This window comes from Rana temporaria, chromosome 11 (assembly GCF_905171775.1).
Source record: "Rana temporaria chromosome 11, aRanTem1.1, whole genome shotgun sequence".
NCBI lineage: Eukaryota > Metazoa > Chordata > Amphibia > Anura > Ranidae > Rana > Rana temporaria.
In genome coordinates this window covers 8,947,318-8,970,281 of record NC_053499.1, presented here as the reverse complement: position 1 = coordinate 8,970,281, position 22,964 = coordinate 8,947,318, and the positions used below count along the sequence as shown (strand labels likewise).

Sequence of the window (22,964 nt, the reverse complement as noted above, 5' to 3'; positions counted from 1 at the left end):
GGGAAAAAACTTTCCACGGCCCCCTGCGTATAACACGCAGGCACAGTTTACCCTCTATTTTCAGGGTAAAAAAGTGAGTATTATACGCCAATAAATACAGTATATATATATATGTGTCAAAAGGTAATCAAAAGAATCAGTGGAAATTAAAGTGATTATAAAGTCTTTTTTTTTTTTTAACCACTTCAGCCCCATTGGCTGGCCAAAGACCAGGCCAATTTTTGCAATTCGGCACTGTGCCGCTTTAACTGACAATTGCGCAGTCGTGCAACGTGGCTTGGGACAACTGTCATTTTTACAGCAACCAGTGCTATAAAAATGCACTGATTACTGAGTAAATGACACTGGCAGTGAAAAGGTTAACCTGTAGGGGGCGCGAAAGGGGTTAAAGTGGAGGTTCACCCGGAAATGTACATTTTTAACCTTAGATTGAGGCTCATTTTGTGAAGGGGAATCGGGTAGTTTTTTTTAAAATCGAAGCCATACTTACCGTTTTAGAGAGCGATCTTCTCCGCCGCTTCCGGGTATGGGCTGCGGGACTGGGCGTTCCTATTTGATCGACAGTCTTCCGACAGGCTTCCGACGGTCGCATCTATTGCGTCACGATTTTCCCAAAGTAGCCGAACGTCGGTGTGCAGGCGCCATATAGAGCCGCACCGACGTTCGGCTTCTCGTGACGCGATGTATGCGACCTTCTGAAGCCTGTCAATCAAATAGGAACGCCCAGTCCCAAAGACCCATACCCAGAAGCGGCGGAGAAGATCGCTCTCTAAAAACGGTAAGTACTGCTTCGTTTTTAAAAAAACTACCCGATTCCCCTTCACAAAATGAGCATCAATCTAAATAACATATTATGGTTGAATTTATCTGCTTTCCACTTGAAATTGAACACTTGTGGAAAAGGAATCTACTGGTCACCTTCAAAATGCTATACAGTATACCAGACTGTAGACAACATCATCATGCCGTCATAGTAGCAAGTCACTGGCTGCGTATGGTTGATAAAGAAAAATATCTAAAAAAGGGCAAAAAAAAATAAAAAATGTATACAGTACTATAACTGGCAGCACACATCAGTTTCCATTTAAATCTTCCAATAATGGTCTGTCTGGAAAGAAGTTTGAAATGCGAAGTAAGCTCCAGCTGACTCCTGACGGAGATGGCCGCGCTGTCATCGCGTCGCCCGCACACCCCTATCTGCTGCGTATTAATAGAAATGGCGCAGATGCTTCCACTATTACAAATCCCTCCGGCTGCCGGGGGAAGGGCGAATCGCATGGCTGGACGTTCGGGAACAAATATCACGCCGTGCTGCATTCTGCACATTCCCAAAACGGTTCTGATTTGATATTCAATAAAACCTGCTTGTTCCTCCCAATCGGATTGGTGCTCAGTTCTTCCCTTCACCAGACCTGGTGTATGGGGGTTTTCACACTTCTCGTCAACAATATTATACATTCAATATATACTAATGATCTTAACCACTTAAGCCCCGGACCTTTAGGCAGCTAAAGGCCCAAGCCAGGTTTTGCGATTCGGCACTGCGTCGCTTTAACGGACAATTGCGCGGTCGTGCGACGTGGCTCCCAAACAAAATTGGCGTTCTTTTTTTCCCACAAATAGATCTTTCTTTTGGTGGTATTTGATCACCTCTGCGGTTTTTATTTTTTGCACTATAAACAAAAATAGAGCGACAATTTTGAAAAAAATGCAATATTTTTAACTTTTTGCTATAATAAATATCCCCCAAAAATATATAAAAAAATTTTTTTCCTCAGTTTAGGCCGATACGTATTCTTCTACCTATTTTTGGTAAAAAAAATCGCAATAAGCGTTTATTGATTGGTTTGCGCAAAATTTATAGCGTTTACAAAATAGGCGATAGTTTTATTGCATTTTTATTAATATTTTTTTTTACTAGTAATGGCGGCGATCAGAGTTTTTTCTTTCGGTACTGCGACATTATGGCGGACACTTCGGACACATTTTTGGGACCATTGGCATTTTTATAGCGATCAGTGCTACAAAAATGCATTGATTACTGTAAAAATGCCACTGGCAGAGAAGGGGTTAACACTAGGGGGCGGGGAAGGGGTTAAGTATGTTCCCTGGGTGTGTTCTAACTGTAGGGGGGGTGGCCTCACTAGGGGAAATGACTGATCGCTGTTCATACATTGTATGAACAGAAGATCAGCATTTCTCCCCCTGACAGGACCGGGAGCTGTGTGTTTACACACACAGCTCCCGGTCTTCGCTCTGTAACGTGTGATCGCGTGTGCCCGGCGGCGATCGTGCCCACCGGGCACGCTCACAGGATTCTGGGGCGAGCGGGGGCCGCGCACGCGGCCCTAGTGGCCTGCACGAGAGCCGACGTTCTATTACGTGCTCCCGCACAGGGGAGCCGACTTGCCGCTGTAAAACGACGGTGGGCGGTCGGCAAGCGGTTAAAGTGTTACTAAACCCAGGACCCTGCATTCACTATATCTGCTCTCCCACAGTACACAGGAAGTGCAATCATTTTAGTAAATAGAAACTTCTAAATACCTTTTCTCATCAGCAGTATATAGCAGTCTTGTGACTTTCATCAGTTCCTTGCAAAGCTTGTAGGAGGAGTTTTCATACTGCACTGAGCTGTCCTATCAGAATCCAGGACCCTAGACCCTCTGTCTGGGCAGTGCTGATTGGCCCTGTGATGATCACATGCACTCTCCCAAGAAAAGAAAAGTAAAAGTCTACCAATACACACCAAACTGAGCATGTGCAGCCTGACTCCAAAGACTCTGTACTATCCAGACCTGAGTCAGTGGAAGAAGGGGAGGATCAGAGAAGACAGGATCAAACAGCCTTTTTACACAAGAGCAGAGGATTAACCCCTTAGGTTCCACAGTGAGTATAACAAGAATGCTTTACTGCATATACAGACTCATTTTACTGTTGTGGATAAACTCAACGTGCACACACACACACAAATAGGTAGATTCAGAAAGAGTTAGGCTGGCTTATCAGTAGAAAAGCCGACCTAACTCCGAATCTACGCCGCCGTATGTTTAAGCGTATGCTCAAACAGAGATACGCTTAAACATACCTAAGATAGGCCGGCTTGCGCCTTCCTATCTTAGATTGCAATTTTTCGGATGGCCGCTAGGTGGTGCTTCCATTGCGGCTGGCGTAGATTATGTAAATGAGCTTGTACGCCGATTCACGAACGTACGCAGTCGAATTACGTCGTTTCCGTAAGGCCTTAGGCGGCCTAAAGTTATTCCACCTATGAGGTGGAATAACAATGTTAAAGTATGGCCGCCGTTCCCGCCGCGAGGTTCGAATTTTTTACGTCTTTTGCGTAAGTCGTCCGCGAATCGGGAGTTACGTCGTTTACGTCCACGTCGAAATCAATAGGCCCGTACGGCGTACTTAGCCGCAATGCGCACTGGGAAATGTAGGCGCCCGGCGCATGCGCAGTAGCAAAAAACGTCAAAAAACGTGAGGTCAAGCCTCATTACCATACAACACGCCCCCCTCCAACCAATTTGAATTAGGCGCCCTTACGCCCGCCGCGATTACACTACGCCGCCCTAAGTAAGGAGGTAAGTGCTTCGAGAATCATGTACTTGCCTCTTACTTAAAGCGGTGGTTCACCCTCCATAGCAACATTTTAGCATAAAATTAGGCATAGTAGCGCGAGCTACAGTATGCCTGTCTTGATTTTTTTAGCGCGGTACTCACAGTGCAATCGTACATTGAAGATTCCGACTGCCCGCGGGGAATGGGCGTTCCTATCCAGACGGAGGATGATTGACGGCCGGCTCTGGCACGTCACGCTCCCCGAAGACAGCCGGAGTAGGTCTCGGCTCTTCACGGCGCTATACGGCGCCTGCGCACAGACTATGAAGAGCCAAGCCTATTTCGGCTATTTCCGGAGAAGCGTGACGTGCCAGAGCCGGCCGTCAATCATCCTCCGTCTGGATAGGAACACCCATTCCCCGCTGGGAGTCGGAATCTTCAATGTACGATTGCACTGTGAGTACCGCGCCAAAAAAATCAAGACAGGCATACTGTAGCTCGCGCTACTATGCCTAATTTTATGCTAGAAGAAAACATTTTTTTTTTTTGTTTGTTTATAGGGTGAACCCCCGCTTTAAGCGTAAACACGCTAGGCTACGCCGTCTTAACATTGCACGGCCGTACCTAAAAGTGCGGTGAAATAAAAAAAAGTTCTTATTTTCTCTGCAAGGCCCAATTAAAATGAACAGGGTGCGTCAATGCATGAAATAAAGTGTTGCAGAGGATTGGCTGAATGGGCCTTAACAGTTTCTCAAGCAGTTGGGATGCGCGCCATGCCCTAGCAGTCAGAATGTTAACACAGGCAGACCGACTTGCAAGTCTTGGATGGGCTTTAGTTACATCTTTATGGCTCCCGAGGATCCCATTAAAAGAAGACTCTTAACGAAGTCTGTTAAAAGCAGCAAGGGGGATAAACCGCAGACCTCAAAAATGGAGCAGTGGAAATCCCTCAACCCAATTTCAGGCATTCACTTCTCACTAACCACCCCACCCCATGAGCAGAGAAGGAATGACACAGCCTTCATGGTAAACTCAGGTTATTTAAAGAATAAAAAAATATATAAAAAAAACTCTTCCCCAGGTCAGCTAATTTCAAGCAATTGTTTGTGGCGTCATCCCACCGCCACAGATGTTGGATCCCCCCCTCCCCCCCAGGACTGATCGTTCCTTATTGTTTATTGATCAGACTTCTTATTTTGTGTAACAAAAGATTTTTTCATCCAAACCAGACTGTCTTATGCCTCGTACACACGGTCAAACTTTTCACCATACAGAAAGTCCGTCGGAAGTCCGATGGAAAGATAGAGATACAGGTTCTCTATCTGAGGTCCGTCGGACTTCCGACCAAAAAAGGAGGCTACACACAGCCGGACTTTCCAAGAAAAAAAAGCCCATCTGACTTTTTTTTCCTCGGAAAGTCCGGCCGTGTGTACGAGACATAAAACAATATAAAAGACATAAAAGCATTTGTATGGACATCATGCATCTATCTAAGCCTGACACGTTTCGTTGGGGTGTACCAACTCTTCAGGGGCAAATGCACACGGTGATCTACAAAGAGACATAACCATAAGGTATAATATTGTAGCTGAATAATATTAATAAGTAATGGGTGTAAGGGACGGGATGGACATCCCTCTAAACTTCCGACCAAAAAAGTTCGATGGAGGCTACACATGGCCGGACTTTCCGAGAAAAAAAAGTCTGTCTGACTTCCGCCATTTAATAAAAAAAAAAAACAGCTTTCATAATTATCTCTGCTACTAACTGGCTGGAATCTCTCTGTTTGGAACCCCTGCAGAACACATGTTGAGTAGACTTCCTAGCCTACCCTGCTCTGGGGGCATCTGGGCTTTGGAAACCCTTCGGAAAGGGTTTTTCAAATCTCACCTTGCCATTACATTACATGCCTCACTGTGCCATTACATTACATGCCCCCACTGTGCCATCACTTGCCCCCACTGTGCCAACAGTGCCATCACTCACATTTTGCTGATTCTGAGTTCCAGGCCGTTGACAGTCTCCGTCTGCTGCGAGCGTCCATAATTTGAAAGCCGCGCCTTCTCCTCAGACTGTCCTGTGATAGGCAGAACACAAATTTTCCCAGCAGCGCCTCTGTTCTGTGTTCCGCCTATCACGGACGTCCTCTCGTCCGAGGATGAGAAGGCATCTGTGATAGGAGGAACACAGAACAGAGGCGCTGCTGGGAAGATTTGTGTTCCGCCTATCACAGGACACTCTGAGAAGAAGGAGAGGATTTTAAATCACGGACGCTCGCAGCAGACGGAGACTGTCACCGGCGCGTATAAGACGACCCCCGACTTTGGATGCCTTTTTTTGCATCCAAAAAGTCGTCTTATACGCCGGAAAATACGGTACTTTATTACTATGGCATTTCTTATTCTATTATAGATACCCTCATACTGTGTGTATCTGCTCCTGACGAGTGTTAAAGTGAACACGAAACGCGTAGAGCCTCCCAATGATGATCTGTCACAGTATATATGTTTAATATCTGCATTTTAATATTCTATTTTTATGAACCAATATATTATTACCCTTTTGTTTATATGCTACCACTACAAAGTCAGTTCACATATCTAAGACTCATTTTTATGAATGCTACCTTCAGACAATTATGTACAATCATGTATTTTCTAGATTCTATGTACTGAGACCCACAATCACTATACATTACCATGTGTGTTATGTTGGACTAATCATGTACTTTTATGTAGCATCTGGATTGTATTTATTGAGACCCATCAGTATTACCATACTGTTTTATTATGTATATGTCATGCCCTCTTTGTTTTAATAAAACTATTTTCATTATATTTGGTTCTTATAATTCAGTAGTGCGCTTCAATCAAAGTCCCACTTTTTAATTTTTCCACTCAAGTTATCGAGGATGGAGGTAGGGAGTTTTTAACCACTTCCCGACCGCCTCATGTACATATACGTCGGCAGAATGGCACGGACAGGCACATCAACGTACCTGTACGTGCCTGCCTAGACGTGGGTCCGATCGGAACCCCCCCCCCCGGTACTTGCGGCGGTCGGGTTCCCTCGGGGAGCGATTCGGGATGACGGCGCGGCTATTCGTTTATAGCCGCTCCGTCGCGATCGCTCCCCGGAGCTGAAGAACGGGGAGAGCCGTATGTAAACACGGCTTCACTGTGGCGGCGTATCGATCGAGTGATCTCTTTTATAGGGAGACTCGATCGATGACGTCAGTCCTACAGCCACACCCCCCTAAAGTTGTAAACACACACAAAGTGAACACTAACTCCTACAGCGCCACTTGTGGTTAACTCCCAAACTGCAACTGTCATTTTCACAATAAACAATGCAATTTAAATGCATTTGTTGCTGTGAAAATGACAATGGTCCCAAAAATGTGTCAAAATTGTCCGAAGTGTCCGCCATAATGTCGCAGTCACGAAAAAAATCGCTGATCGCCACCATTAGTAGTAAAAAAATTTTTTTTTATAAAAATGCAATAAAACTATCCCCTATTTTGTAAACGCTATAAATTTCGCGCAAACCAACCGATAAACGCTTATTGCGATTTTTTTTACCAAAAATAGGTAGAAGAATACGTATCGGCCTAAACTGAGGAAAAAAATAATTTTTAGATATATTTTTGGGGGATATTTATTACAGCAAAAAGTAAAAAATATTGCATTTTTTTCAAAATTGTCGCTCTATTTTTGTTTATAGCGCAAAAAATAAAAACCGCAGAGGTGATCAAATACCACCAAAAGAAAGCTCTATTTGTGGGGAAAAAAGGACGCCAATTTTGTTTGGGAGCCACGTCGCACGACCGCGCAATTGTCTGTTAAAGCGACGCAGTGCCGAATTGTAAAAACCCCTTGGGTCATTTAGCTGCATATTGGTCCGGTGCTTAAGTGGTTAACATCCCCTAGGCTGTCTAAAAAAAATCCTAACTCGGTTTGCGAGTGTTGTCTCCAGGCCAAAGTGGTGTGCAGTACCGCATTAGGCCTGAGGTGGGGGGCGCCGGAGCTGAGTGGAATTGATCGGCGCCGTTTGGAAATGCACGGAAAGGCCCGAGGACAGCTGGGCTGACCTCAGCAAACCTCGAAAAGGCTCGGGAACAGAGTCTTTTCAAGGTTTGCCGAGGTGTCCTCGGGCCTTTCTGGCCATTTCCGAGGCTCTCCGGCGCCCCCCCCCCCTCCTCTGGCCGCATGCGGTATTGCATGCCATTGAAGTCAATGTGGAACTAATTATTTTTGTTTCCATTGACTTCAGGGGGGAAACTCACTTTGATATGCGAGTGCTTTGGATTATGAGCATTCTCCTGGAACGGATTATACTCGTAATCCAAGGTTCCACTGTATATTTAAAAAAGAAATAGGAACTTACCAACAGGGGAGCCGGCGGGGACAATACACTTCTTCTCTATGCGAGTGGCCTGGGTAGAATTCTGGTTCTTGTGGATTCCATCTTGGATCAGTTCCTGGACTCTGAGGTCATTGATCTTGGGGAAGGGGAGTACGTGAACGCGCAAATGAGACCCCTCCGTTGGTTTTGGGACTTTCTGAAATGCCATATGGGGATTGGGATTTTCCTACAGAAAATAAAAAACAAAATATATTTAAACAGGTCTGCCTTCTGGAAAAGACAAGCAGTCTGAAAGCTAAACGGCAACCAATTAGATTGTTCTCAACTGCATTGGGAAGGTGATTGGTTATTATGGTCCACACAGACACATTGGAAAAAATCGGGTTGATTTAATGAAACTGGAAAGAAGAAAAGGGGGAAGTGCAATATTTATAGAAGACAGTTTATTTGCAACAGATAAAAACACTCAGAGGATACAAGCATTAAAACCGCTCATTGTGAAAGGCAGTATTCACTGCTCATCTCCGTCCTGCAGGCACCACAATGGATCCAAACCGCTGGAGGCAATATAAGTGGATGGAAAGTCCCCTGAAGACCAGAAGTCCACACCAACCAGCGTGGGACGCACCATCGGATGCGACGTCACAGGGAGAGGGGAGAGGGCTGGAAATGGCAGGCTGACATTTTCGGCCCTCACTTCTCCTCTTGCGGTGACGTCCAGGGCAGCCATCACTAATTTTGGGGCCCCTTACACAGCTTTAGGCAGGGCCCCCCTGGAGCAGTACAAGTAATCTCTTGTGTAATCGTCTAATCTCTTCTCTCCTGACGCGTTGGGCCCTTTACAGGTGTAATGCAAAAAAAAAAAGAAAAAACGGGAGGGGGGCCAGCTGGGCCTGCAAGGGGCCCTGGGGACCATCAAGCCCCTTACAGATGTAATGCAAAAAAAAAATGGGAGGGGGACCATCGGGCCTTACAGGTGTAATGCCTGTACCCCCCTGATGGCAGCCCTGTATACAGCAACAGTATATTTTTTTCCGAAAAAAATAAATTGATCAATAAAAAGCCGTCCCTAAATTCCAGCGAGTGACTCTGCCGGGGTACAGGTGTAATGCAAAAAAAAAAAAATGGGAGGGGGGGCCAGCCAGGCTTGTAAGGGGCCCTGGGGACCATCGGGCCCCTTATGCCTAGTACACACGAGAGTATTTATCCATGGAAACGGTCTGGAGGACCGTTTCCGCGGATAAATCCTCTGGGGGATTTTGATCTGATGGTTGTACTAACCATCAGATCAAAATCCGCACGGAATTCCCTCCGCGGTAACGTGTCGCGCCGTCGCCGCGATGATGACGCGGCGACGTGCGCGACGCTGAAATATAAGGACTTCCACGCATGCGTCGAATCATTACGACGCATGCGAGGGAGGGATTCGGACGGATTGATCCGCTGAGTCTGTACAGACCAGCGGATCAATCCGCTGGACTGGATTCCAGCGGATAGATTTCTTAGCATGCTAAGAAATTTTGATCCGCTGGAAATCCATCGCCCGGAAAAATATCCGCGGATAAATATCCGCTGGATCGTACACACCAGCGGATCTATCCGCTGAAACCAGTCCGCGGATAAATTCCAGCGGATAGATCCTCTCATGTGTACGGGGCCTTACAGGTGTAATGCAAAAAAAAAAAAAAAAAAAAAAAAAACGGGAGGGGGGCCAGCCGGGCCCCTGGGGACCATCGGGCCCCTTACAGGTGTAATGCCTGTACCCCCCTGATGGCAGCCCTGGTGACGTCACATCCGACAGTGCGTTCCACGCTGGTTGGCATGAACTTCCTGGTCTTCACAGGACATTCCATTCACCTACTAAAACTTGGAAGTGCAAAACCAAGATTCCATTTTTTTTTTGTCAAAGCTTAATTGAACAAGCTGAAGTTAGAAGTCGATTGGCTACCATGTACAGCTGCACCAGATTTTGCACTCCAGTTTTTTTTTAAATAAAGTTTATTTAGATTTTACAAAACGGACAGAGAGAGAGAGAGAAAAAAAAACTACAGACAGAAGTTGGATATCAAGGTTACAATTGCAGATATATATATATATATATATATAAATAAATACAGCAAACGTAGCTTGGCCAGGTTAATGACCCTGAGTGAGTGTTATGGTGTAGACAGGGATATGCATTTAGCGGACCTCCAGCTGTTGCAAAACTACAAGTCCCATCATGCCTCTGCCTCTGGGTGTAATGCTTGTGATTGTCAGAGTCTTGCTATGCCTCATGGGACATGTAGTTCTGCAACAGCTGGAGGTCCGCTAATTAGAGTAGAGCCTGTCGGCAGATTTCTGACATTGGTGGGCAAAAGCCGAGTCTTCTCCTCTCACAACTCTACGGTTGTCGGATTTCTCATGTGTAATAAAGACACTGCGTTTGGCATGAACTGTGGGTGCAAACGCAATACTAATGGACAGACCGAGATGAGAGACGGGGATTTACATACCGTCCCGTCTCCTATACATCCGCTGCCTGAAAACTTTCCTCTTCTCTACAAAAGGATTAAAAAACTTCCTTCCGAAATGCAGTACTGTAGAATAATTGGTCCTCCAAGGAGGAGTGCTTAACACTCCTAAATTAAACCAAGTGGGGAATGATAAAACCATTAACCATTCCACAACGTTCTTCTCACTGCTTAGGGAAAGTGGGCCTTTATTGCTGTATCTTCTAGAGCAGTGGTCACCAAACTGTAGCCCTTTGCTTGCCTTTATCTGGCCCCTAGATCTCCCACAGTGCGTCACTTCTCCTTCCCCTGATACCCAAAATGGGCCACTATTCCTTCCACTGACATTAAATGATGAATCACTATTCCTTCCCCCCGATATCCACAATGGGCCACTATTCCTACCACTAACATGAATGGCGGAGCACTATTCCCTCCCCTGATACCCACAACGGGTCACTATTCCTTCCCCTGATACCCACAACGGGTCACTATTCCCTCCCCTGATACCCACAACGGGTCACTATTCCTTCCCCTGATACCCACAACGGGGCACTATTCCTACCACTGACATTATTGATGGAGCACTATTTTCTTACCCCGATACCCACAATGGGCCACGATTTCTATCACTAAGATGAATGACTGAGCACTATTGCCTCCCCTGATACCCACAATGGGGCACTATTCCTTCCCCAAATACCCTCAATGGGGCACTATTCCTACCACTAACATGAATGACGGAGCCCTATTCCTTCCCGATACCAACAATGGGGCACTAGTCCACCAACTAATACCAATGATGGGGCATGGTTTACTACCGTTGATACAAGAGCATTTTCTACTCACACTGACCACAGTCCAGCTCCCTCAAAGTCTGAAGGCCTGTAAACCGGCCCTTTGTTTGGAAAGTGTGGGGTCTCCAATTGTATACTATGGCCCAGATTCTTAAAGGACTTACGACGGCGCAGCGCCATGTACGCCGTCGTAAGTCCTAATCTGACCCGTCGTATCTATGCGACTGATTCTTAGAATCAGTTACGCTTAGATATCCATTAGATCCGACAGGCGTAAGTCTCTTACGCCGACGGATTTAAACTGCAATTTTTTTTTTGCCCGCTAAGTGGCGCTTCCGTCGAATTCCGCGTCGAGTATGTAAATTAGCTAGATACGCGAATTCCCGAACGTACGCGCGGCCGACGCAGTAAAGTTACGACGTTTACGTTAGGCTTTTCCCGGCGTAAAGTTGCCCCTGCTATATGAGGCGCAGCCAATGTTAAGTATGGCCGTCGTTCCCGCGTCGAAATTTTAAAAAGTTACGTCGTTTGCGTAAGTCGTCCGTGAATGGGGCTGGACGTCATTTACTTTCACGTCGAAACCAATGACGTCCTTGCGACGTCATTTGGAGCAATGCACACTGGGATATTTTCTACTACCCTTTTGTTCCACTTGACCCTCCCTTCTAGACTGTAAGCTCTAACGAGCAGGGCCCTCTGATCCCTCCTGTATTGAATTGTATTGTGACTGTACTGTCTTCCCTGATGTAAAGTGCTGCGCAAACTGTTGGCGCTATATAAATCCTGTATAATAATAATAATATTATACAGCCTTAGCGCTCATGTTTACCCAATTTCTCATGGTTTACTCACATTCTCTCCCCGTCAGAGCAGAAGTGTAAGGCTGTTCTAGCTCAGTGTCAAGTCAAACCGAGTCGTACTCCACTGGACTGCTGAAAGCGAACACGTGTATGGCTTATCTATTGAAACGAATGGGGCCACAGAAGATGTGTGCGCCAGGAACAAGATTTGGCTGGGGCACTTTCCTGGCAAAGGCTGTATGGCAACCGGATGGGCTGCCAAGTGAAGATCTCTGGAACAGGAAGGACCCAAGTATTTAATCAGGTGGGCTGCACTCAGTGGTGTTGCTTCTCTGATTAGAGCAGGGGTCTCCAAACGTTTCATGCAAAGGGCCACTTTATTGTCCTTCAGACTTTAGGAGGGCCGGATTGTGGCCAGCAGGGGCAGAAAATGTCACGGGCCCAGCATCAGTGAGAATAAATATGGCCTCCGGGTTGGTGGTCAGGAGGAGTAGTATTCCCCCTATTAGTAGGTGGAAAAGTATCCCAACATTGGTATCTGTGGAAGATATAGTGCCCCATTGTTGGTGTCAGTGGGAGGAATAGTGCCTCATATCAGTGGAAAGAATTGTGCCCCAAGGGCCGGATTCAGGCTAGCAAAGGGCCACAGTTTGGAGATCCCTGGATTAGAGTATCACCCTTGCTGGGTTATATATCCATAAACTCAAAGTAGGCTTTCCACCCATCCTTAAAGTGAGCTGCAAGGCCCAGTTCAGCTTTGCTGGCTACCAGGTCTCAGACCTAGAGAAAAGCTTAGTCCATGGCTGTCCCATTGTGCACCTCCCTAGTGGAGGATCGTTTGAGTGATCACGTGGATTGGTTCCTTGCTTTCTGTTTTTTTTTGCAATTTCTTATTTTAACCACATGAATCAATGAAGTAATATATCACATCAGCATAGCTAAGAAGAGTCCACAAAGACAACAGGAAGGGACACATCTCACGTTTTTAAAGAGTTGTTCGGCAAGCTCCTTGATGCGCTTGAGTGTTTCCTGGGGGCTGTAGTTTTCCTCATCTTTAATTCTTTCCACTTCATACGACACCAGCTGTAGGAAGACAATCCAATCCCTTGATTACTTTTTGCTAACTATATACAGCAAAATATAGCAAGACCATCTTCAGGAGCATTGTACAAACTAAGGATAAAACAGCAGAATATACACCAATAACATAAAACTCAGTAACATACTCAAATCAGCAGCTGAATGTTACTGACAACATTACACATCCAGGTTTTACATTACCACCAAACTCCGCGCAAACAGACCTCACATTTTTACAAACCCTGATGAAGGAGGCGTTGTGTGGCTCCTGAAACACGTTGGATATTATACATAATTGATGTTTGGAAAAAATACGTACTTTGGATTCTAATACTTAATTGTGGCACATCAAATTCAGATTTAAATATTGCCTATTGCATTCTAACAGCTGTCAGTGACTGCATCTGATTGGCTGCAGTCACTGTTCTGCCCACAATTGGTCGCCTGGCTCCTTCGGTCTTCAGATCGAAAGTTACTGAGCCGGGCGTTGCCGCCAGGGCCACTCATGGATTCAATTCCATCCAATTCACCAGGAAACGGTTGAAATTTGATCTCTGTTAAAAATGGTTCTAAAGGTTAAAGAGGAAGTAAACCCTAATGGGTTTACTTCCTCTTTTAGGCCAGGGGTAGAGGTAACCTTGGCCCTCCAGCTGCGGTGAAACTACAAATCCCATCATGCCTCTGCCTCTAGGAGTCATGCCTGTGATTGTCAGGGTTGCAATGTCTCATGGGACTTGTAGCTGGAGGGCCGAGGTTGCATACCCCTGGCCTAGGCGATCTGGAAGTGCTTCAGGAAAAAAGGTACCGTATATACTCGAGTATAAGCCGAGTTTTTCAGCAAATTTTTTTGTGCTGAAAATGCCCCCCTCGGCTTATACTCAAATCACCTTTTCGCGCCTGATCTCCCAGACTTTGGGGACCTGGTACCGGCCGATGGTAGGTCCCCTGGCACACATGTAGCCCCACTCTTCCTCTACAAGTGTGCAAAGTTTGCTGTCCGGGGGACCTACGGCCGCGGAGCACCGATTTTTCAAAGCTGGGCACCCCTTCCATAGACTCCCAAGTTAAACAGTAATTTCTCCGGTGATTTTGGGGACCCGGTACCGGCCGGTCGTAGATCCCCTGGACCCAGAACTTAGCACACATGTAGCCCCCCATTTTTCCCTTTCAAGTGTGCAAAGTTTGTTGTCTGGGGGAACCTACGGCTGGGGAGCACAGATTTTTCAAAGCTGGGCACCCCTTCCATAGACTCCCAAGTTAAACAGTAATTTCTCTGGTGATTTTGGGGACCCGGTAACAGCCGGTCGTAGATCCCCTGGACCCGGAACTTAGCACACATATAGCCCCATTTCTCCGCTACAAGTGTGCAAAGTTTGTTGCCTGGGGGAACCTACAGGTGGGGAGCACCGATTTTTCAAAGCCGGGCACCCCTTCCATAGACTTCCATGTTAAACGTCAGTCTAGGCATGGGCACACTGAGGCATGGGCACACTGAGGCATGGGCACACTGAGGCATGGGCACACTGAGGCATGGGCACACTGAGGCATGCAGATGGACACCCTAGGCTTATATTCGAGTAGATAAAAACATTTGACGCTAATGCCCCTTTAACTGATTCTATTTTGCACCAATAATGTCTCCCCCTCTCCCCCCCACATGCTTGATTTAGCTCTACAAAGTGATAACACAGAACTGAAACAATTGAATCCCAATGTTCGCAGCACTCTGATCTTTTTATTTACTGGTTCCTGCGTGTTTCTTACAGTCTATAAACACAATGCGGCATCAAACTGAAGACAGTTGCTCCAGGACAGCATTCCACAGTTCCGTTAATACAACTCCCCCGTAATAGAAAAGGTTTGGGAAATAGCAAAGCTCCCTCTTCGGCTGTCGCAAGCGACTGTGAAGTCTGCTCTATACGAGCCGGGGACTGAAACCAATTAGGAAACATGAAAGAGTCTAATGGAAATGAATTTTATTTAGGAACGGTAGATTAAGACCCAAGAACAACATCTGAAGCCCAGTGTGGTTTTCCCAAAGCCCAGAACAAACAACGGCAGCGACTTATGCAACATAAAAGTGATTCTTCTGTTTCACAATGAACTACTACCCCCACCTTCCAATTCCTTTTTATGGGAGCTAAAAGATGATGAAACGTCAGATTAGTGTGATTTTCCCAGTGTGCAAATAAAGGTCAGCTCCGCTCAAAGCTGACATTTAATGGCTTGTGGTAAGGCGAGTCAAATACAGTTGAACCTTGGATTACGAGTATAATCCGTTCCAGGAGAATGCTCGTAATCCAAAGCACTCGCATATCAAAGCGAGTTTCCCCTTTGGAGTTAATGTAAAACGAAAATAATTTGTTTCCGCATTGACTTCAATGGCATGCAATACCACCAGAGGCGCGCGGGGGGGGGGGGGGATTTGGGCGAATCGAGAGCCTCGGAAACGGCTGGAATGCCTCGAGGACAGTTCGGCTGACCTCGGCAAACCTAAATATAACCTAAATATAATCAGCTAAAAACAATCTGATTCTGGGGTCTCCTGCTATAACCTGTTTATTAGGTGTTATGTGTATTATTGTTAAGTGCGTCTCTCTCATTGTGTGCCTCCTAGGTGTAAATTCCCATTGCTAATTAAGTCACCTATTGTTTCTGTCTGTTAGCTAATCCGCCTTGAGGTTCCTACATGATGGGATTGGTCTTGTCTCAACTTTACCTCATTAAGGGGTTGTAAATGTTTGTTTTTTTCACTTAAATGCATCCTATGCATTAAGGTGAAAAAAAAAAAAACTGGCAATGACGGCCCCCCCAGCCCCCCGGTTTAACTTACCTGAGCCCGTTCACCTGCTGTGCTCGTCCCCGATGTCCTTTTCTCCACTCAGTCTGGCCGTTTATTGGCTAGATTGGATGGATTGATAGCAGTGCAGCCATTGGCTCGGGGGGGGGGGGGGGGGGGCAGGCCAGAGTGATACAGTCAGCGGCTATAGGAGCGCACCCGCAAGAACTAACTCCCATGGGAGAGAGCTCCCCAGAAGGGGGTTGGTTCTTGCGGGGAGGAGCCGAGACAGCCGCCGAGGAACCCCAGAAGACCAGGATTGGGGCCACTGTGTGCAAAACGAGCTGCACAGTGGAGGTAAATATAACATGTTTGTTATTTTTATTTTTTTAAACGGGAACCTTTAGTGTCCCTTTAGCTAACCATTATGTGATGTTCTGGGTAATATTTGGTTTTATTGTTCATGTGGTGACTGTCTTACTTTTGAAGCATATAAAAACGGATTTCCATTCAATAACCAGTCAAACCTTTGGGTTTACCTCAACATCTGGTCTATGTGCGATGCTTGGGGTAAAAGGGCTGGTACTGGCACGCAGTCTGCTGGAAGGGTATGGAAAGCAGGAGGTACTGTTTTGACAGAACCACCCAAGGAGGGTGCTAATCGGTCTGTCAAAATTCCCCTAGGCAATTCTATATCCAATGAATAGTACATAAATGTATGAAAAACACTATGCTCAAGTCTGAAGAAAAACAAAAAACACGCTCCATGCAGTGACAACACAGAATCCTAATCAGATAGATTTGACCACTGTCCAACAGATGGTCAAATAATGTTTAGAGACTCAAATCCCTCCGATCAGAGAATGACAGCTTCCACATCTGGCCGCTTCCCCTGATGACGACTTTGAGGACGAAACATGTAGGGCAGGGCTAGCGAACGCAACGTCATCACGCTTGCGTCTCCTGGAGGTGGAGTGTAACAGAGGTACACCGATCGTATGCATACATCTTAATGACTGCGGGTATGTGAACTAATGTGAGTGCTCACTTGGATAATAAAATGGTTTTCTGGTTTTAACTCTATTACCCTATGTGAGCTGCTTTTTTTCCATGTGGTGCTCATATGCAAGGAATTTTGGATGCCTTCTTCCACAAATCATAGATGTCATTCTCCGATCAGAGATATTTGAGCCTCTAAGCTTTGTTTGACCATCTTTTGAACACAGTGATCAAATCCATCTGGTTGGCACTGCATGGAGCAATTGTACTCACTCTCTAGCGCAAGATGGGACTTTTTTTTGGACGTTTCAAATTGGGATGCTCTGAAGCTCTTTATTCTTTATATTCTGAATGGACACTCTATGATCTGTAATATCAAGTGTGATATTTATGTGTATTTTGAGAAGCTGACATTAGTTTACTTTTTAGTACTACATGTATTTGTTAATAAATGAATAGTGATAGCGATACTGATGCGCTCGTGTCACCCGGACACGGCGCAACTCTGATCGGCAGCGGGGCTCTGTGATTGGCCCTCCTGATCACATGACGGCTGTGTTGGACACAGCCATCATGTGAAGTAAATAGAGAGCCGGTTGCTAAGCGATCGGCTCTCCTCTCCTCACACAGAAGATGTTAGTGAGGAGAGCGGATCTCTGCAGCTGGCCGGTGTTCAGTGAGTACAAGTAGTTTTTTTAAAGCTTTTTACACACCGATTACCGGCCCAATGTCCCCACACAGTGCAAACACACAAATCCCCCAAAATATTGTCCCCAAAACACACGTCCACACACGTCCCCACACACACACGTCCCCACATGTCCCCACCCACACGTCCCCACCCACACACGTCCCCACACACGGCCCAACATGTCCCCACCTACACACACACACACACACGTCCACACACACACACACACACACGTCCACACACACACACACACGTCCACACACACACACACACGTCCACACACACACACACACGTCCCCACACACACACGTCCCCACACACACACGTCCCCACACACACACGTCCCCACACACACACGTCCCCACACACACCCACACGTCCCCACACTCACACACACACGTCCCCACACACACTTCACCACCCACACACACACACGTCCCCACCCACACACACACACGTCCCCACCCACACACACACGTCCCCACCCACACACACACGTCCCCACCCACACACACACACGTCCCCACCCACACACACACACGTCCCCACCCACACACACACACACGTCCCCACCCACACACACACGTCCCCACACACACACACACGTCCTCACCCACACACACACGTCCCCCACCCACGTCCACAAATGTTCACACACACGTACACACAAACACGTACACACACACACGTCCCCACACACGACAGGACGCAGTTTCATAGCACTATACCTCATCGAAGAGATCGCAGGATCGGTACGGAGGGCCGCGGTCGGACACGAAGCCAGCAAAGGACATCCCATTCAGGATTTTAGTGAGAAAGTCGTTCTCTATCAAGCCGCGCTGGCCCAGGAACGCAGCCTGCGGAGACACGTAAAAATGTTTAGTACAGACCTCATTATTCATCCTATTAGACAAAAGGCTCGAAGCTTCCTGGATGTCGGCGGTGTCTGAGACACAATGCAGCGGCATCTCCAGGATAGCGGACAGTACCAATCATCTGAGCAATCATATCACCCGACAAACATTAAAGGGCTCCCCTACCATACTGGTGAAATTTAAAGTGCATGTCAAAAAATAAATAAATTCTTGTTTGTAGTTCTGCGTAGAGTAGAGAACCCCCCCCCCCCCCCACCTACCCTTCTTCAAGGCGTTTTCAGATTTTCATGACAATATATATTTTTTTTACTTACCTTTTTCTTATATGTTCTGGCTGGTCATACGACGTTGGGTCCCTTTCCTAGTTGGACCCTCTTGGATGGTGAGCAATCCGGGATGATACAGAGCACATCGCTGATGGGATGACATTAGTACTACTCTCTGCATCAGTACACGGAGAGCGCTGGCCACCCTACTCAGGGGGCGGGGCGCTATGGCACCCTGCCCAGGGGAGGGGCGCTATGACACCCTGCCCAGGGGAGGGGCGCTATGACACCCTGCCCAGGGGAGGGGCGCTATGACACCCTGCCCAGGGGAGGGGCGCTATGACACCCTGTCCGGGGGAGGGGCGCTTTGACACCCTGCCCAGGGAGGGGCGCTATGACGCCCTGCCCAGGGGAGGGGCGCTATGACACCCTGCCCAGGGGAGGGGTGCTATGACACCCTGCCCAGGGGAGGGGTGCTATGACACCCTGCCCAGGGGAGGGGTGCTATGAAACCCTGCCCAGGGGGAGGGGTGCTTTGACACCCTGCCCAGGGGGAGGGGTGCTATGACACCCTGCCCAGGGGAGAGGGGAGGGGGGCTATGACACCCGGCACATACAGTCTTTTGGTTCGACTGAAGCCAGGTGTAATTTAACCCAAAAATCTGAGAACATCTTGTAGTGAAGAAGAGGTACTGCAAGAGACAGCTCTGTAATGAAAGTGAGTAGCAGTCTTAGCTCCTTTTTTTTTCCACCAGTGTCTAGGGCAGGGATAGGCAACCTGGGGCCCCTCCAGCTGTTGCAGAACTACAAGTCCCATCATGCCTCTGTGAGTAATTGTAACTGCCAGCCTTGCAATGCCTCATGGGAAATGTAGTTCCACTACAGCAGGAAGGCCCCAGGTCTAGGGGCATAAAAAAAAAAAGCAGCCATAAATTTGGCGCTCTATTCCTTTCATAAAGACTCTGGATGTAAAGCATTTAAAGGGGTTGTAAAGATACAATTATTTTTTTCTAAATATCTTCCTTTACCTTAGTGCAGTCCTCCTTCACTTACCTCATCCTTCCATTTTGCTTTTAAATGTCCTTATTTCTTCTGAGAAATCCTCACTTCCTGTTCCTCTGTCTGTAACTCCACACAGTAATGCAAGGCATACTCCCTGGTGTGGAGTGTCGTGCTCGCCCCCTCCCTTGGACTACATGCGGCGGTCGGATTCCCACGGGGAGCGATCCGGGACGACGGCGCGGCTATTCGTTTATAGCCGCTCCGTCGCGATCGCTCTCCGGAGCTGAAGAACGGGGAGAGCCGTATGTAAACACGGCTTCCCCGTGCTTCACTGTGGCGGCTACATCGATCGAGTGATCCCTTATATAGGGAGACTCGATCGATGATGTCAGTCCTACAGCCACACCCCCCTACAGTTGTGAACACACACTAGGTGAACTCTAACTCCTACAGCGCCCCCTTGTGGTTAACTCCCAAACTGCAACTGTCATTTTCACAATAAACAATGCAATTTAAATGCATTTTTTGCTGTGAAAATGACAATTGTCCCAAAAATGTGTAAAAATTGTCCGAAGTGTCCGCCATAATGTCGCAGTCACAGAAAAAAACGCTGATCGCCGCCATTAGTAGTAAAAAAAATAAAAATAATAAAAATGCAATAAAACTATCCCCTATTTTGTAAACGCTATAAATTTTGCGCAAACCAACCGATAAACGATTATTGCGATTTTTTTTTACCAAAAATAGGTAGAAGAATACGTATCGGCCTAAACTGAGGGAAAAAAAAATTATATATGTTTTTGGGGGATATTTATTACAGCAAAAAGTAAAAAATATTGCATTTTTTTCAAAATTGTCGCTCTATTTTTGTTTATAGCGCAAAAAATAAAAACCGCAGAGGTGATCAAATACAACCAAAAGAAAGCTCTATTTGTGGGGAAAAAAGGACGCCAATTTTGTTTGGGAGCCACGTCGCACGACCGCGCAATTGTCTGTTAAAGCGACGCAGTGCCGAATTGTAAAAACCCCTTGGGTCATTTAGCAGCATATTGGTCCGGTCCTTAAGTGGTTAATGTATTCTTATGCATTTTTCGTGCCCATTTGCAAAGGTTGCAATAAACAAATGAGAAACAGACAGCAGCCATCATGTTACCTTGTGGAAGTGGATGACCGGCTCTGAATGTATCCTGATGAGCTGAAGGCAGGAGCGATATCCCTGAAATATCTGAGCGAATAATCGCAGGAAGATGGCGCGCACTTCTTTATCCTGCAGGAGAACGGATGGGAAAGATGCAGATTAGTAATTTGCTTGTGTGCACATGTCTACTATTTTCACACAATCACAACTATGGACAGGTCCCTACCTCCAGTATGAGGAGAACACTACTGTGCTGACACTGAACCAAAATGTAATTTGATGATCTAGTAACTCAACTTACCAGCATTTTTACATGAGACAAAGTTGAGCGTAGAGGAGGGAAGGCATAATCTGCAACTTCTAGATCCGGATGCAGAACCTGGGAACGAGAGGAGCCATCAGGGGCCAAAAATCTGAATAAAACAAATTGTAAATTGTTATTTCTGATTAAGGAGAACTTACAAGGGAGAGGGAAGTCTGTATCTGCTGGAAGAGGGGCTCCGGCAGCACAGAGAGGTGGATACATTCCGGAATTTTGATTGTACCTCCATCCAGGTCTGCTATAATCACATCGAGCTACAAGAAAGAAAAATGATAGTAAGAAGATATATTATAGATCAACCAGAAGCTGCAGACGAAGCCTGTATTCTAGAGCATTACTATTTTACAGTTTAGCACAACTATGAAACTATGTCACCCAATCATCTTCGTTCCTCTCAAGATTGTAGCTCCCTCATCACCTTCCACCCATGCTCAGCTCCAGGAGTTCGCCGGAGTTTCTCCATCCTCTAGAGCAGGGATCTCCAAACTACGGCCCTCCAGCTGTTGCGGAACTACACGTCCCATGAGGCATTGTAAAACTCTGACATTCACAGACATGACTAGGCATGATGGGAATTGTAGTTCCTGAACAACTGGAGGGCCATAGTTTGGAGACCCCTGCTCTATAACAACCTAAACCAATCTGTCTACGCTTAGAGCCGGTTCACACAGGGGCGGCACGAGTTTGGGGGCAACTCGGCAAGGCGATCTGAAGATCTACTCCAGATACCCAAAGCCAGATACAAGTTCAAAGGAGAACGAAGATTTGCAGTCCAAGGACCTAGACAATGGAACGCTCTACCAACCAGCATCCGATTGGAGGTGAACTACCTGGCCTTCAGAGGAAAAATCAAAACCCATCTCTTCTGAGGGCAAAAAGTTTACTTAGGGAATGGATACTAAGCGTCCAGAGGCGATTCAGTTCTCATGTGTTGCGCTAGACAAGTTTCTTACTCACTCACTCAAGACGACTTGAGAGGCGACTTGCAAAATGACTTCTGTATTGAAGTCAATGCAAGTCGCCCCCAAAGTCGTACAAGAACCTTTTTCTAAGTCGGAGCGACTTGCGTCACTCCTATTAGAACGGTCCTATTGAATAGGGTGGAGCGCGACTTGTCAGGCGGCTGAGTCGCCTGACGAGTAGCCCCTGTGTGAACCGGCTCTAAGGCGATTCCTGAAAACTAGGGCTGTTATCAAAGATCAAAATTTTTATGTTCGATTAATCGGTTTTTTTTTTATCGATTAATCGACTAATTTCGATTAATTATAACGCACATACAGATCCAACTACTTTCAGCTGATCTCCTTGCAGGCTGGTTCCCAGTTACTAACCACTGGAAAAATGGATAGCAGGATACAAAAAACACACAAAGGCAGCGCTCGATGGGAATAGCATTAAAACTTTTATAGTCTTCAAGTAGGTAACAAAATAAAACATTTTTGATCGATCAAAAAAATGTAAGATTAATCCACAAATTAATAGTTAATTTCCACAGCCCTACTTAAAACGTATCTTTTTAAGGGAAGCCTATTGTGCCCTCCACCCAAAAATGTTTGTATGAAAAATGCCAAGGCAAACAACTTACACATTCCTCATCCACACACTTATCTTTTAGTATCACTTACCCCTCCCTTTTGGTTTGTAAGTTCTCACTAAATTCAGCAAAACCAGTGGAAAAATCTGTCAAAATGGTGGCCAGGCACCTTCAAGACAGAGCAGGATATAAATCTGGCCTATTAAAGCCTGCTGCTCCAGCCATCCTCACCAAGACCACAAAGAAGAGGACACAACATGGAA

At 46.4% G+C, this 22,964-nt stretch overlaps 1 protein-coding gene across 4 annotated transcripts in view; it reads right to left on the bottom strand.

Annotated features, from left to right (window-relative positions):
* The window catches only part of SBF2 (SET binding factor 2), a 420,356-nt gene that overhangs the window by 158,370 nt on the left and 239,022 nt on the right, over positions 1–22,964 (bottom strand). For all 4 annotated transcript variants that reach the window (XM_040327974.1, XM_040327975.1, XM_040327976.1 and 1 more), the window contains exons 9-14: positions 21,308–21,421; positions 21,147–21,224; positions 20,861–20,974; positions 18,293–18,421; positions 12,997–13,098; positions 7,948–8,152 (exon numbers count right to left, since the gene is read on the bottom strand). In XM_040327974.1, coding sequence (XP_040183908.1) covers positions 7,948–8,152; positions 12,997–13,098; positions 18,293–18,421; positions 20,861–20,974; positions 21,147–21,224; positions 21,308–21,421 — 742 coding nt within the window. The remainder of the gene's footprint in view (positions 1–7,947; positions 8,153–12,996; positions 13,099–18,292; positions 18,422–20,860; positions 20,975–21,146; positions 21,225–21,307; positions 21,422–22,964) is intronic.